Source organism: Odontesthes bonariensis, chromosome 9 (assembly GCF_027942865.1).
Source record: "Odontesthes bonariensis isolate fOdoBon6 chromosome 9, fOdoBon6.hap1, whole genome shotgun sequence".
Taxonomy (NCBI): Eukaryota; Metazoa; Chordata; class Actinopteri; order Atheriniformes; family Atherinopsidae; genus Odontesthes; species Odontesthes bonariensis.
The window spans coordinates 22409778-22425509 of NC_134514.1; the positions used below are offsets into that span (position 1 = coordinate 22409778).

A 15732-nucleotide genomic window follows, 5' to 3' on the forward strand; every position below is an offset into this window, starting at 1 on the left:
GGACAAAAAAAAAAGGAAATTACTAGAGACATTTACATGAACCACATTATCCACTGAATAAACACAGATAGATGTTATACGATCAAACTGAGACAAAGAATAGCTGTAATGAAACAGAAAAAGATGACAGTGGCAGAATGGGCATGATAAGATTTAAACGGCAAAAATGAACAAAAATCTAGCAATGCCAAATGTTTGCAAAGAGACTAAAAAAATTGGCGACACGATACTCAAACAGATCAAAATTGCACGAAAAAAAAATCCAAAGAGAGTACGAATTACCACAGAGTAAGACAAAGTTATACAAAACATCTGCAAGATGCACAGCTGGAAACACATGAATAGTATCTGCATGCTCTGAGATTGTCTCGTGTCTGTTCTGGTCATAACTGATGCATCCTTACCTGTCTACTCAGGGGAGAAGTGCGAGGCCGACATCAATGAGTGCGAGAGCAACCCTTGTCACCATGGTGGCACCTGCATCGACCAATCAAATGGCTTCACCTGTCACTGTCAACCTGGATGGGTGGGCCCCAGCTGTGAGATCTGTAAGTCGGCCTGTCAGAAAACGTCTCTGCGGCTATCAATTTAAAATGTGACACGCAGAAAGGTGAATGCCTCTGTGTGTGTGTGTGTGTGTGTGTCTCAGATCTGCAGTGGAAGCCAGCACACACTGAGGACACCCTGACCAACATGCCCCGCCACTCCCTCTACATCATCATCGGAGCTCTGTGTGTAGCCTTTGTCCTTATGCTCATCATCCTCATTGTGGGCATCTGCCGCATCAGCCGCATCGAGTACCAGGGCTCGTCACGCCACGCCTACCAGGAGTTCTACAACTGTCGCAGCATCGACAGCGAGTTCAGCAATGCAATAGCCTCCATCCGGCATGCTCGGTTAGTAAGAGTTCCTGTAGACTTTGTGACACAGCACAGGGTTTTTAAAGGATCTGGAACAAGCCATTAGAAAGCCTTAAACTGAGAGTGTTTCATCGGTTGCTGTTTACAGGTCCAAATGCGGAGAGTTTCACTCCACAGAGAAGGCAGATTATCAGCTGGAGTTTATTTTGACAGACAGTCGGACTTACAAAGAGTGGATGCTGAGTTTAAAACACAAGCTAAAAGACAGAAATATTTAATCTTGTAAACTGCCCTCCACTCAAGTACGTTCCTGTGGGGCAAAGAGTATGTGGCCTGTAGTTTGCGAGAGCAGCTGGGAATTTTAAAACTAGCGTCCGTGAAGGTGGCAGTTATGGTTGAATTGTAAAATTAGTCCTAACCGTGACCGTTTTCCATTTGCTAGAAATAATGAAGGTGTTTTATGAAAGAGTTGTTGTGTTATCAGCTGAATGTAACTCAGAAGTGCAAAAGTTGTTGTCATATGCCGCTCTTAAACTGGTGTCATGGATGAATGAGCCATATGAGTATTTTGTGGCTTTTTAAACAATAGGCTGGAGAATGGCGTCCGCTCTGATGTCGAGATGCTCTTGAGTACAATTTCTCTCCAACCGCATTACCTTACAGGACTGTTAAGGGTCGTATTTGAGAGGTATCAACAGATGACCTTAATGGTCATGTTGACTGAAGGATTTGCGGATATCTTGAAGCATTTTCAGGCTTTTTCTGTCTGTGCTTCGTGCATCCTCTAAACTTTGTAAACATCAAATGCTGAATCACAGAAACATCCCTCCAGTGACATTTCTTTGGCATTAACCAAAACCACTGTTCTGCTTTCTTGTTAGATTTGGAAAGAAGTCGCGGCCAGCCATGTATGATGCCACTCCCATCGCCTATGAGGACTACAGTCCTGACGACAAGCCTTTGGTTACCCTCATTAAGACAAAGGATTTGTAAAACACAGCCATGAATACAACCGAACATGTAAACATGCACATACACACACGGACACACACACACATCAAGTCAGTACTAAAACATTTAATTATTTCCTAAGAAAAAAAAAGAAAAAAATGCAACAGCAAAATAAAATTGAATGTAAAGAGGATTAAAAAAACAAAAACAACATACTGTAGTTTAAAAGGAACAAATCTGGAATTTGATACATCTATTTTCCTGTCAAAGTCCAAGATAAGGCTTTATTGTAGCATAAGAGTATACTTTGCATTACTTAAGTTAAAGAAGACAGGCAACACTACCAATAACCCCTGCTGTACAATAGAATAGTCCGACTATAGTCTGCACCAGACTGTCTGTCTATCTGTTGGTGGGTTCAGAAACCCAGCTTAAACTCAGCAGACAGAACTGACAACAGTCCTTAGAGGTGTAGTAGAAATAGGTGCATCACATGGTGCATTCACTGTAACTTTTTCTATATCAAACACTAAACATCGGCAGTAGGTTGCCTTATTTTGTGCATGGTTAGATTTGATGTTCTCTGCAATATTTTAAAATCCTTTGTACTTGGTTGTTGGTTGATAGTTTTCCTCACTGCAGCTGTATTCTTCTCTGTCGAGATTGTGCCAAATGTTTTCTTTGTGTATTTTGTGGTTCGTAGACAAAATACATACATGCATAAAAGACTAGTCACAGAATTTTCCTCCTTACAGTAGAACACACTCAGTATTGTCCTGTTGAATAGTAAAGAAAGTGCGCGTGCTGGAGTTATGTGACCCTACCAAGCTTCTGTAAGTATTTCAATGATATTTAGGATAATAGGAAGGTATATTTCGCACTGCACTGAAAAAATAGCTGGTTTAACTCGGTGTTCCTCTTTATCCAATTCACCTCAATTATTGACAGTGTTGAATAGTTTCAGGTTGCACGTTTCTTTGTGAGAATGTCTGGCTTTGGGGTGGAAAAGGAGGAGGCGGACAGGGATGATATCTACTCCAGAATATACTGTACGTGCTTCTGTGTTCTGCCAGTGGAAATCTCTCTATCTGTGCAGCTGTGTTGTTCCCCTCAAGGTCAAGCAATGTTTTACCGATAGGCTCAGCTGATCCTATTTTTTTCTCTCTCAATTTAAACACAACAACGACATGGTTACCTATTATCTATGTTGGATTATGTAAACAATAAAGACTCAAGTGAACTCATTGTGTCTTGTGTGAATTCTGGCCACAATTTCTTGTTCTCTTCCTATGACCATAGGCAGGAGACTACTTTTTGTATAAGACTCATCATATTTCAGACAGTGTTGTTTGAACGTCTTTAGTACTGGTGCTAATAACAAAAAAAATATGTTTAGCTTTGAGGAAAATGAACAGTAAACAAAATAAACTGATTCTAAATCTTTTCCTGCAACACACAAGCAGGAAGAAGTTTTTCTGTCCTGGGGTCGTACCCAGCAGACTGAACCATCAGCCGTGGGAAAGGCCTTTTATGGAGTGTTAGTGAACACCCTCGGTGACCTAAGGCTTTATCCAGATGTTCCCCCATGCAAACATCGCTAAATACAGACTGTGACTGTGGTGTCGCTGAACACTGCTAAGTGTGTTATGTCTGTACACACATACGCATGGATTGCAGGACCAACAGATGTCATTGCTGGCTGTTACCTTTGCTCAGGGTCTGCTGGAGACCTTGTGCTTGACTCTTGCCCTATAAGTGGGGGGGTTGTTTGGTTTGTTACTTAAAAAGAATCTTATTTAGTCTTTACCACAGTTCTTGGTCGACCTCATCAAAAAAAAGTCAGGCGAACTTAATCTTTTATTTTCAATACAAGCAAAAGAGGTTTCAACGTGTTATTAATGTCTCTAACCACTGAAATAATGCTCTGCTACTCATGTTATGTTTTGTTTGATTTCTGGCAGGATGACCAATTAATACTGAGTTTGTATGGGGACGATAGGTGGAAACGAGACACGCACCCCAGTGGGAACGGCCTCGATCCCCATGTTAGAATGCCCAAGTTTAACATGGAATGAAGCAGTATTAAACATGTTTACAGCCCTTTATTTTAACTCTGAATGGGCAGAATGTTTACATGTAATACACCTGTTCAAATTGTATTGACGCTTGAGATTATATATTTTCACTGCTCAGGCTTCTTTTAGGCGGGAGTAGTGATCCACGGAAAGTGTTTAATGTTCTAGCCCCAGCTAAATGACACAATCATACGGGTGATGACATAGTATCTACATCCAATCAATGTGATCATATTAAGTGTCTTTACTTTATCTTGTAAAGGTATTATGAGAAAACGATTAATACAGAAATATATCAAACAGTACCATCACCTTCAGCTGATGATACGTGTATCACACTAAACCAGTTTAAATGATGTGTGGAACTTCCTACAGAACCTGGAAGCAGCATGAAGCCGACATGGCGCCAGGCAGAAAATTCAGGTAGCTCCACCTGCTGGCGCGAGTGTTAACTACATCCAGGCGGAGCAAAACATCCTTCATTTGCAGCCCAGAGTGAAGGGGGACAGAGAGGCAAGCTGTGAGGGCGAACAGATGTGAACCGGACTACGACAAGACAACAAGCTGTAGTAAAGACGGAGAACCAGTGACTCTGCTAATATGTGGCAACCCGCGTCGGAGCGACTGCAGGTAGGACCCGAGCGCTTTGTGAGCCGCTTCTTGTCGACAGAGCAGCGGGTAAATGAACGGCTGAGCCGCTGTGCGTGGCTCCAGCCTGGAGAGGACTCGCTACGGTTTCTCAGCAGCTAGAGATGTTTGTGTGCGCTGTCTTAAAGTGAGAATGTCAGTAGTTCAATTGATATTTCAAACGAGCCGCTTTTTGAAACTCATCTCTCTTGTGTCTGTGCGAGTGTGTCTGGCTTCACGTTTTAACGCACCATCCACGTTATGCAAGCAGGGGGTGCATCAAACTGTGCCTCCTGCGCTGCATTCCTTCGCTGATGGAGATTTTTTTTTCCCTCTCATAACGGCAAAGATATTTTGAAGGTATGCGCAAAATGTCTACTTTGGCCCACTGGTCTTTTCCATCCAGCTCTCTACCTTCACACTGCCAGCAGGCCTTATCCTCCTGTTGTCACTCCACATACTCTCCGTGTTGCCACATCAGGATGCTTCCCTTCCAGTTTCCCCTCTTGATTTACGCGACAAAACCGCTAAAAGCATCCTGTAACCTGTTGTAAAAATCCCGTGGATGACACGTAGTTTGATATCCAGGGGTAAGCCGAGCACCGACCCTGGCTTCGCGTCTCCTGCAGGCGTAATGCTCTCCAGATGTCGGCCTGCGGACTGCCTGCCAAGTGAACTTGCACAATCCCCTCTCCTGCCCGGGCGTCAGGAGGATGGAAGAACGAATGATTAAAAGCGAGAGTTCCGGCGTTTGTCTTCCAGTCACACGCGGAGTCAGGGGCCACTGTAAATTTCCCCGTTAAACACACATCTGGGCCTTCAGGTAAATTATAAACATGCACTGGAACTGGCTGGAACCGCCATGATAGGCTAACGTGTCGCCTAGCAACCGCGTTTCAGAACGTGGCGGCTAGAACTCCGTGATTTATAACTGTCACTGATTCAGGTTTATTGAGCGCTACGCAGAGTTTTTTTTATTTTTTATTATTGGATAAACTTGGTGTCACGCTCCTACAAGTGTCATAAAGCCAGTGTCACATTTTCCGGAGCTGGTTTCTCCAGCAAAGCTCTGGAACCGCAACTGAGCAAGTGAATCATTCCGCCTTCTGCCAACCAGGACTACACCAAACGGAAAATAACCACACAACCAACCGTGGGGTGCAGGTTTGAACCCACTTGCATGTGAATGCTTTTTTTTTTTTTTTTTTTGCCTCTGTCACAACACTAATACATTTATCAAAGAGCCAGTTTCTCATGCTGTGGTCGTATTTAGCACGTCTTTCTCTGCCTTTGCAACAATGTTACCTGACACAGGGGGGTGTAGCCTACACAAAATTTTTTTTTGATGTTTTGCTCCAAAACTATCCAAGAGCTGGAGTGAAGTTAGCTAAAGCATAGACATTGTTGATACCAGTGGAGCTGAGCCTGTTAAAAAAAAATGAGGACAAACTTGGGTTGGGACGCTGAGAGGTTGAAGAACCCACCTGAGAGCACAGCCTGTACCAGGGTACACGTTGTGAGCTTCGGTTTTCAGGTTGTTTCAAGTCTTGAATACAAGGGGCAGACAAAAAAAATTGAACTTTGAACAAAAACCTCCTGTTGCGCCGTCTGATCCAAGCTGACCACAGCAATACGCTGCCCTCCCTGCCTCCTCTGCTCAGGCCCATTTCAGTGTTGCGCCACCAGATCCAAAACAAGTTCAAGTTGTGCATAATAACACAGAGCTTGATCAGGAGATGGTGTTTAAGAGTTGTGATATTGGTTCTTTAATCCACCCCCACTTTTTTTTTTTGTACTTCCAGAAAATCCAACTAATGGCCACTTTGTCTTTTTTATTCTGACTCAAATTGTGCCCACAGCAGCACTGTGTTGTGTTTAGTTGGCTGCTAAATCCGTGACGTTACTGTCAGTGGAAGGAACTTGGCCAGTTGACAGCCATTGCAGAAGGAGATGGCAATAAACCAGTGTTCAAACTCTGGAAAACTGTGTAGGAATAGTGTTAAAAGCGCCATTCTTGGTACTGAAAGAAGCCGGGTGTAAGAATGAGGCTAAATGAGAAGTATCGGCATTATCTTGCACCCTCTCCATGTAACCGAGCAAAAATAACTTAAAAAGCACTTTTGCAACTTTTGGATTTAGATTATGGCATCTGTGTGCACATATAAAACTGTGGGTCTCCTTCCATGGCGCAGCCTGCTGATTTTCCACACAGTTCACTTCTTCCTACGAGGACAGGTGGAGGGAAACTCTTTAAAGTCTGAAAAAGAAAAAAAACAAAACCTTGAAGATATTATCAGGGTTCTGTCCCGGAAAATCCGAAGAAAAAAAGCTCTGCTCCACCATTTTGCGTCATTTGGAGTCACTGCAATTCTTTGATGCTGATTTGTATATATCGCGTTCACATCAACATCCAAACTCTGAAAATCAGATATGCGTGTTTCAAGATATCGTACGTTTGATGAGCGGCGTTTGGCTCTCATCAGCTCGCTTTATGGGGACCAGCTGTGGAGGAATGCAACTGTTTCTCGTGTCCGTTGCGAAAACTGTGCAAAGCTCGGTCGCGGTGTTTAAATCGATGGGTAACTTTGGAGGAGGACCGGGTGCATTAGAGTGTTCCCAGTTATCAGTTAACTTTGATCAGTTAATACCGGCTACAATTCAAAACAACAGTACTAAAGACTAAACAACCCTTACAGTGAAAAGCCATTCCTGGCAATTGCTGGCTTTGTAACCATGGCAACATCATCTTTTTAGACTGGCATCCTTCACCTGTTCGGAGGCAGGAATGGTGGGGTTTGTCGAGCTGAGTCTCCCACTTCACTGTCATAGATTTGGCTTATTATGTCTTTTTTTTGCGTGTGTGTGTTTTTCTACAACGACAGCATATATCCACACTATCCTCACTGGTGCTGTCCTTTGTTGCCATAGCAACACCTGGTGTCTTGCTGCATTTTTGTCTCCCACTGAGGCAGGAAGAGGAGGGTAAAGACAGATAGATGGAGGTGTGGGGGTGAGAAGGTGCAGGGAGCTGAAGGAGCTGTGCTGGGCCGGTGGCAATGTGTGGCGAATCCTAACCCAGATGTGGAATACGTGTTCCAAGGCGCGTTGGGGCTGCATCACGCCTCCATGTTTTTCCCCTCCCTCCGTCTGTGTCCATTTCCCTCGCCGACCACATCTCTGCGAGTTTCGGGGGCCCTTCCTCCCCAGGCAGGGGCCACGTTAGTTCACCGACAGATTGCACAACATGCGGCGGTCTGGGAACCACCACACATATAGACTCTCATCGCAAGTTGCAACGCAGGTTACATGTGCACACGCACACAACGGCATGCTTCCTTTTTGAGCTCCCAGACATATTCCCTTCCTCTTTTGGCAGCTCTTTCTTTAGCCATAGCTTCAAGTTTTTGACACTTCAGTGCGACAAACGGGGCCGATGTGCCGACGGGAAGATGTGACCTGACAGCGCAGAAATAGCTGACTGAGGTCAAACTGTCGTTGCTGTGCCCATCTCTGTTGGTCTTTGTTTGTTTGTCTGAGGTTGCTTTGTAGGCACAGCGATGTTGAGTGTGGTCTCGGTGTACTCTGTACTTGGTTTCTTTCAGCCAGCTCACACTTCCTTCCTGTTACCAAATAGCTTTTGGCTCAATGATTCTGATGAATAGGCACAAATCTCTGATTGTGAAAATGTGAATTTTTTGGTTTCTATAGAGTTAGATTTTTTCATAGGTCAGAAGGATTTTTTTATTTGTGTGTGTGTTCTTCTGCTTGTGCTTTTTTCTTTTTTGTCCTGGAACAGAACGGAACACCTCTCTGTGTTGCTTCCTTATCTTTCTATGAGTTCTGAATTTCCATTGGCACAGAGCTTGAAATGATATTAAATCCGTAACTAACTAAATAAAAAAAAAAGCCACAACTAAGAGTGTCCTACTAAAAAAGTGTCCACGACATGTTGCAAGCAAATCTCCGCCTAACCAAGTCAAACACGATGGTGGCTGGTCGATTTATGACTGCGCCCGAGTTTTACTGCATTTTTTTCTGCAGGTTGACAATTTACCTGATGTTCTGAAAATGTAAAAAAACACCTCTCTTAGCTTCATCAGAATGACTTAAAGGAGACGTCACTCACTCTCTACCCCTCAAATTCCTGTTTTGACTGAATGTGCTACAGATGGAGCCTCCAGAGATAATGTTGATTTCTAACATGACTGTTCGATGACTGAATGACAGACACTGGACTCTGTTTTCCACCTGACAATAGGTGACGAGTTCAACTTGCACATTTAATTTTCCCATGTTCTTGACTCTGGGCCCTGTTTCATGTCATCAGCAGGCCCTGGCTTTGTACAGGCTGTTAAGATGTTGTGGTGGGCTCATTGTTTACGTCAAAGGGTGGTTGATGTTTTTACTGCCAGCCGAAGATAGCTACCCTAAGGCTCTGTGGTTTGGGAGCTTTAATGCCTACTTCTTCCTACAGCGGTAGCCCACCAATCACAATGTCCTAACGCAGACCTTCTCCCTCCTACGGGCTGTAGTGCTCCAATAGTTACAGAGAAAAACAGGTTTTCGTCACCGTAGGGACCTCCTTTCGGTCCCGCTCAGAGTTGAGCTCGTTCAGACACATTTCCACTTGTAAACTGTCCCAGGACCAGAGGGGGGAGGCCGTAAACACACAGAAGGACAGCTTCGATAGTTACCCTGCTCAGCCTCCACTCTGCGGGGAAACGGAAGAGGTTTATCCTGCTTTTGGCTTCAGGGAATAACTGCCAACACATGCTCTACCAGCAGATCCCAGCTTATTCCTAAATAAGTTGACTGGAGGAGGCATGTGTTGGTGTGTAGAAATGGCATCTGAGGTACAAACAGGGGCCGGGATGAGCTGTTTGCCAGTCCACATAAATGCAAAGCTTAAGCCCAAAAGTAAAGTCATTGTTTGGAAAGAGGTGGTTTGTCGGTTTTTCCTGACCCCATATTGGGGAACAGATTCATGAAGGATCCATTTGATGTGTAACTTTAGCTCACGTCCTGTTTACTCAGGAAAAGGCACAACTGAAGAAAGCACATCTCTCCCCTACTCCCTGGCAAAATGGTGTGAATACTGCGCAGTTTTGGTCCACTTTTGCCACAGTTATATAACGTGCGTGACAGCGTGCACATTCTTACCAGTAGTTTCCTTCTATTCCACTGATCAACAGCTGGTGGTAACGTGACAAGACATGTGGCAATGCACCAGCGAGGAGGAGAGAGAGAGAACATTTAGCGAGCGGTCGTGGATGTAAACAGCACAGGAACCCAAATACTCGAATAGAGAGGCTTTGTGAATGTTTTCTGAGGAGGGAAATAATTAATCTTCTTTGTTAGTTCCCAAACACGCTCAGTTCTCTTTTTGTGGCGAAACAAAGCTATGCCGTTTCTACTGGTATTTTATTATTAACGAGTTGCTCAAGGTGCTTTTATAGCATTCGAATATCTCAATATTGGATTTTCTTTTTTGTGTGTTTGGGGACAGTAAAATGATTGTAATCTGCGTCTGATCCTGGAATTTGTTAACACGTGAGCGTTGGTTGATGTCCGAAAAATGAAAAGATGAGCTCCAGAACAGCGGATCCATCAGCCTACATCCAGGTCTCATTGTATAGTTCCATCAGCTGGCACACTACTCTGCGTTTGGGTCGTCTGCAGGTGTTTGGGGTTGTGGTATGCAGAAAGCTTGGGACACAGCCTAAAACTGTTGTATGTTGTTGATCTTTAACCGCGCTTTGGGTTTCAGAATGAACTAGTCGCCATTTGTGCATCTGAGGGGTGTATTTTTTCCGATTATCATGCCTTTGGACACACACATCTGTCCGTTTGGCTTCTGCTGGCTTCTTAACATCATTTCCAGCTGTTTTGTCTTTTTTTTTTTTGTCTCTTCACCATTAAGTTACTCTGTCTCGTGGGGGTGTGGCCGAGTGCCTGCCTTTACCCTCTTATTGAGTATCTTACCATGATATTGACCCAAGAACCTCTTTCCTGTTAGAAAGCACCCTCAGGGGGCCTTAACTTTAACTTACCATCTGTGACCTGTTAAGCTCATCACTGCAGGAGGCTGACTGCACAAAAGGCTCTCTGAAGCCTGTCTGAAGCTTTGATTTCACTTGGATTTAATTGTTCTAGTGCTGCTTCTGTTTTCTTCTTCTTCTTATTTGCCAATTTTTAGTCTAACAATTATTTAATGTTGGACACTCGAATGAAAAACACTCGTGATCTCCAGCAGCAATCAGAGACATACAAGAGGGAGCAATCATTCAGCGCTGTTCGGATTCACCTATAAATAACCTTGGTCATCCTCTGTGATTCAAGCAGTTGGCATTTTTTGCAGTGTCCTCTGAGTCAGAGAGAAAAAATAAATAAAATTATCCAGACTACTGGGACATCAAGTATTTTGTGACTGGAAGAACTCACTTTAGGTACATGCAGATTAGTTTGGTGCTTAGAGCCATGACTTCAGTACACATGGCCAACTTTTTGCAGCATTAAGGCCCATTTATGCCCTACGGAACCGGACGAAATTCGTCTGTCCGGTCCATACGTTGCTCCCGGAGCTTCTGTTTATGCCTCCGTCCGTATTGCGCACGTCCGTAAGAAATCCTCTAGAGGGCGGTATATATTGAGTCATTGTCGGCCGCGGGTTTGAGAAACATGGCGTCAATTGAGGAAGTTGCAGTCATACAAATGTATATACCCCCTGACCATCTCACAAATCCTCTCCTCCATTACCTGGCATTTTTAAATCTTAAAATTTTTTAATCTCCTACTCTTCGTTCTTCTTCTTCCTCCATAACTTCCGGAGCCAACACGCTCCTGACTCTCTACTGCCCCCACGAATTCCTCTGGTATTGCTCCGTTTCGCCCGGAGCTCACCGGATTGCTAAGCTCTTGACCTACGGACAAACTGACGGATGAAACGCCCCCCGGAACCGGGTGAAAGCGTCCGTTTCCTTAGTTAACGTAGGGCATAAATGGGCCTTTAGGTGTTAGGTGTCTAAAGATGTCTCTAAAGATACGCTTTGATTACATGGTTACGGGCAGCAGAGTCACTTTGGATGCATTCAGGGTTAAGGGTCACGTTACTAAATAAGTCAAAGTTCTTCATATCTCATTCGTGATGGAAATTTGAATTTGCCAGGAATGTCCACTACTTGCGCTTTTTTTCCTGCGTAACTTACCATATTCACTATCTGCTGTATCTTAGCATTATGAGTGGAAATCTTTCTGACATCCAGCTGTTGTGCACAGCCTGATTTGTACCTCCCCAGATGTAACCCGTACACTGCCTCTGTACTTCCATCCGTTTCATTTTACATTCCTCTCTGACACCTTCCGTCATGCTTTGATTTAACAGCAGCAGTGATTGCTTTATTGTACAATATTTGTTTGGCTACATCTTGAGCTACTGAGCTGCTCCTGAAATTGTGGTAAAATTCAGTAATTTTCCAGTCCCGATATTTTTTGTCCTTGAAGAAAATCAACTATGTGGCATTGAAAAACACCTTTGTAAGCTAATGTTTTGGAAACCTGAATGCAGAATTAAACAGACGCAACGTTGCATGGGTTTCGGTGTTCACTGTGTTGATCTGATCAACCTTAAAGGGCTAGTTCAGGCTTTTGGTAGTGGGGTTGTGTGACCTACTTATGAGTAATTAGCACCTTACCTGCAGTGAATTGCGGTCAGATCGCCGTCTTTTTAGGGGAGGAGGGAGAAATTCTGATGGGGGGCGCCAGGCAGACAGCTACCGAGAGCAGGGACAAATTTTATTTCGGCATGCAGAAGGGTTCACCAAATCAAACATTTACATAGTATGCGTGGAGGTCAGGCTCCTGGGTGATTGCTCAGGTGTCACTCTTAAAACAACGCTGTTTTTCATATCACTTGAAGAGGACCGTTGTTTGGAGATTTGACACGGTCTTCTGTAGGCAGTGCAGCCAGCACCCCCGCCTTAAGACCAACCGGCCCACAATCGTTCGAGGTGGAGACCAGAAACCTCGCCGAGTCAGTTCACAGTAACTTGGTGACGAGACTGTTGGGACTTGGAAAAAAATCACTTTAGAAATCATTCAGATGTAGTGAAAATATTGTGAAAAGAATTCCAGTGTTGCTCCAGGAGCGGCCCCCCACATAGTTCTTTTGCTCCTAGCAGGGGGGCGAAGGGGTCCCCCGCTACCCTCCACGCAGGCCTCCCCCTCCTCCCCCCTGTCACTCCGTACTGGAGCCAACCACAGGAATGTGAGCCACTGTCAGGAAGCTGTAAAGTGCTGACGCGGAGGTCAGCGTGCGTTAACACACGTGGCTTTAGTTTCACAAGTCCATCTTGCACTTTCTCATTCTCTCCGTCATCTTTTTTTTTTGTCCATTCTTCCTGATTATTCCTTCTTTTTATCATAACTTTCTTCACGAGAAGGTCCACCGTGGTTTTACCGCAGGTTGGGAGTTGCACTGTCGAGCATCACTGAAATGTTGACATTGACCAGACCCCACCGAACAGGACCGGAGAAGACGCGATTAGCGTCATCATTTCACGTATCATCAGATGCAAGCGTTTGAGCCATAATGAACAAAAGATATAATAATGGCTCAATGGAAGAACAGCTCGTTGTAATAAATAAAGTAGAGCAGATTCTATATTTTTCTTTCCATTAGATTTAGGTGGATACTGAAGAATATGCAGTGTTTTCCATGTCTCGTAAGTGGACACCAAAGTTGTTTCTGTAATTTGATTGAGGATGTTCTACTTGGCTTTAAAAAGCCACATTGAAGATTGATTAAGACCTTTTTTTGGCAGGATTGGCTGTTTTCATCCCATAAAAATGCCGACCATCTGTTGCATAGAAAAATGTGTGTGCGCAGTCCAACAATGTGAAGAGCTTTGAAGTTCCAGAGAGTACGGCAAAAAGTTAGCGAAAGGAACGTCTTCAAGTGACGTGCATTAGAGATAACTCGTCACATATAAGGTCGATGTATTAAGACGGGGAAGGTGTTTTCTACATGAGGATGCATTTGTGGGGAAGATTAAAGAAAAACTTGCTTGCTTTGGCTTTTAGTTGAGAGGTCTGTGTAAGGGGGGAATATACAACCCCAGGAAACAAATGTCAGCAGCATCAATTTTGACAGCAAAAGCCTAAAGGGAAACCAGGGTTGCAGCCTTTCAATCACCTTATAAATCTGTCTAACTTAATTTAAACTAGGATCATTTCCCTCCCTTTGTGGGAGATCAATAAGACTAGACTTTGGTTAACAATCTTGGGTACTTCATGTACTTAAAAACAGCTGGGATATCTCTGTGATACTAAAGCACGGCGAGCGAGACGAGGCCATGTTAGCAGGTAAATAGCTTGTTGACATCATACATTTTGTTGGATATAAGTGAGACAACCTGTTTTAAACATTTCATGCAGCTTTGTCCAAACTTTGTAAATGCTATGTTAGTATGTACAAAGATCTGAGGAAATGTGGGAAAACAAACCCAAAACATCCCATATGATTTATCTGGGCTATTGTGTATTGCTTGTCAGTTCTTGGCTAGGAAGATTTGGTGGGCTTTGTTGTGTTACTTTTTGACTCTTTTGACTCGGTCTCTGGGAGCTGCTGGGAGCTGCTGGGAGCTGCTGGGAGCTGCTGGGAGCTGCTGGGAGCTGCTGGGAGCTGCTGGGAGCTGCTGGGAGCTGCTGGGAGCTGCTGGGAGCTGCTGGGAGCTGCTGGGAGCTGCTGGGAGCTGCTGGGAGCTGCTGGGAGCTGCTGGGAGCTGCTGGGAGCTGCTGGGAGCTGCTGGGAGCTGCTGGGAGCTGCTGGGAGCTGCTGGGAGCTGCTGGGAGCTGCTGGGAGCTGCTGGGAGCCACCCCAGCTGCCATCGTTGGCAGCAGCGGGCAAGCTGTGGCATTTTTTAGCCACAGCTTTTTAGTCGCGCTGCAATTTCTCCTGGAACTGTAGTGGGAATGGCTATGTGACCCTATGTTCCTCTTGAGCCCGCTCTTGTGAAACTCTTCATATCCAAAAGCTCCTCCGTTATGTTTTGACTATTTCAAGGAAACCCCAGAAATTCCACAGGGGTGCAGAGCCGAGAGCCGCAACGACCGTGTGGTTCTGCTCGGCTTCAGGAAGCGCCGGCGGCGGAGCGTGGAGTGAGAGCGCGCCGGCGCTGTTGTTTTGATGGAGACAGCGAGGCCAGAGTGCCCTTCATCTGCTCCTCACATTTCATGTGGAGCATAATCAACTTCTCACACCATCTTGCTTTCAGTCCTCATTTTAAGTTTTCACGGGTGATTTTGACATAAAACAAACGTAAAATTCAGGTGTTCTTCAACTGTTTTCACCTTTTCAAGTGAAATGGTTTTTTTGTGTTTTTTTTTTTTAGCAACCAGCAGCGTTTCAAACTCTGAACAGTAAACCATAATAATCGTTATCTTGTATCTGTTTGGTACTAACTGTACGTTCGCCTAAAGCACAGTATCTCTCTGTCTCCGTCAGCACTTTCAGACGATGCTGAAGACCAAGCTAAATGTGCTGACACTGAGGAAGGAGCCATTGCCCACGGTGATCTTTCACGAGCCCGAGGCCATCGAGCTCTGCTCCACCACACCACTTGCAAAGAGCAGGACCCACGCTGGATACAAGGTAGGATCACATGAGCACGATAATCCCCAAATCCAGCCCTGTTCCTGAAAACTAAATCCATAATAGCATTAAAAGAGGCATAATCCAAATGTTTTTCCTTTTCTTGTTGCCCACACAAGTTTAATTCATTTCCACCGTGGATTTCGCAACACTCTGAGTTTTCAAAGTTTGCCTCTGCACCACAGCCTTCAGTGATTACATCAAAGGTGTGTGTGGGTGTCTGCGTACATGTGTTCTGGCTTGAGTTTGTTTGTGTTCCTCCTCTCCTTGGTTCTGCTAAGTGTCAGGTGTAAAGTTTGATCCCCTGAGCTGTTTGACCTGGAGCCTTTTCCTTCTTTTCTCCGGCCTTAAAACAGAAAACAAAAAAGAGCTGCAGATAAAAATAGCAGCAACTTTTAATTGTTACACCAACCGCTTCTAAATAAGTAACCGGGGGCACCTTTGTGTATTTGTTTGCTTTAAGCGACTGATTGAGCATGAGGACTTTGTTTTGTTTTGTTTGCTAAAATGCTTTTTTTTTAAATTCTTTTAATGGAAATACATCAGGAGGCGGTGATGCATTATGGGAGAT

At 44.4% G+C, this 15732-nt stretch overlaps 2 protein-coding genes across 3 annotated transcripts in view; both read left to right on the top strand.

Moving 5' to 3' along the window:
- Nucleotides 1–3051, top strand: part of dner (delta/notch-like EGF repeat containing) — a 52807-nt gene extending 49756 nt beyond the window's left edge. For both annotated transcript variants that reach the window (XM_075473649.1, XM_075473650.1), the window contains 3 exons: nt 417–548; nt 650–896; nt 1742–3051. In XM_075473649.1, coding sequence (XP_075329764.1) covers nt 417–548; nt 650–896; nt 1742–1853 — 491 coding nt within the window. In that variant the 3' untranslated portion in view covers nt 1854–3051. The remainder of the gene's footprint in view (nt 1–416; nt 549–649; nt 897–1741) is intronic.
- A 1114-nt stretch (nt 3052–4165) lies between these two features.
- pid1 (phosphotyrosine interaction domain containing 1) overlaps nt 4166–15732 on the top strand; it is a 28615-nt gene continuing 17048 nt past the window's right edge. Inside the window, exons 1-2 of the mRNA XM_075473651.1 lie at nt 4166–4516; nt 15015–15161. Coding sequence (XP_075329766.1) covers nt 4487–4516; nt 15015–15161 — 177 coding nt within the window. The 5' untranslated portion in view covers nt 4166–4486. The remainder of the gene's footprint in view (nt 4517–15014; nt 15162–15732) is intronic.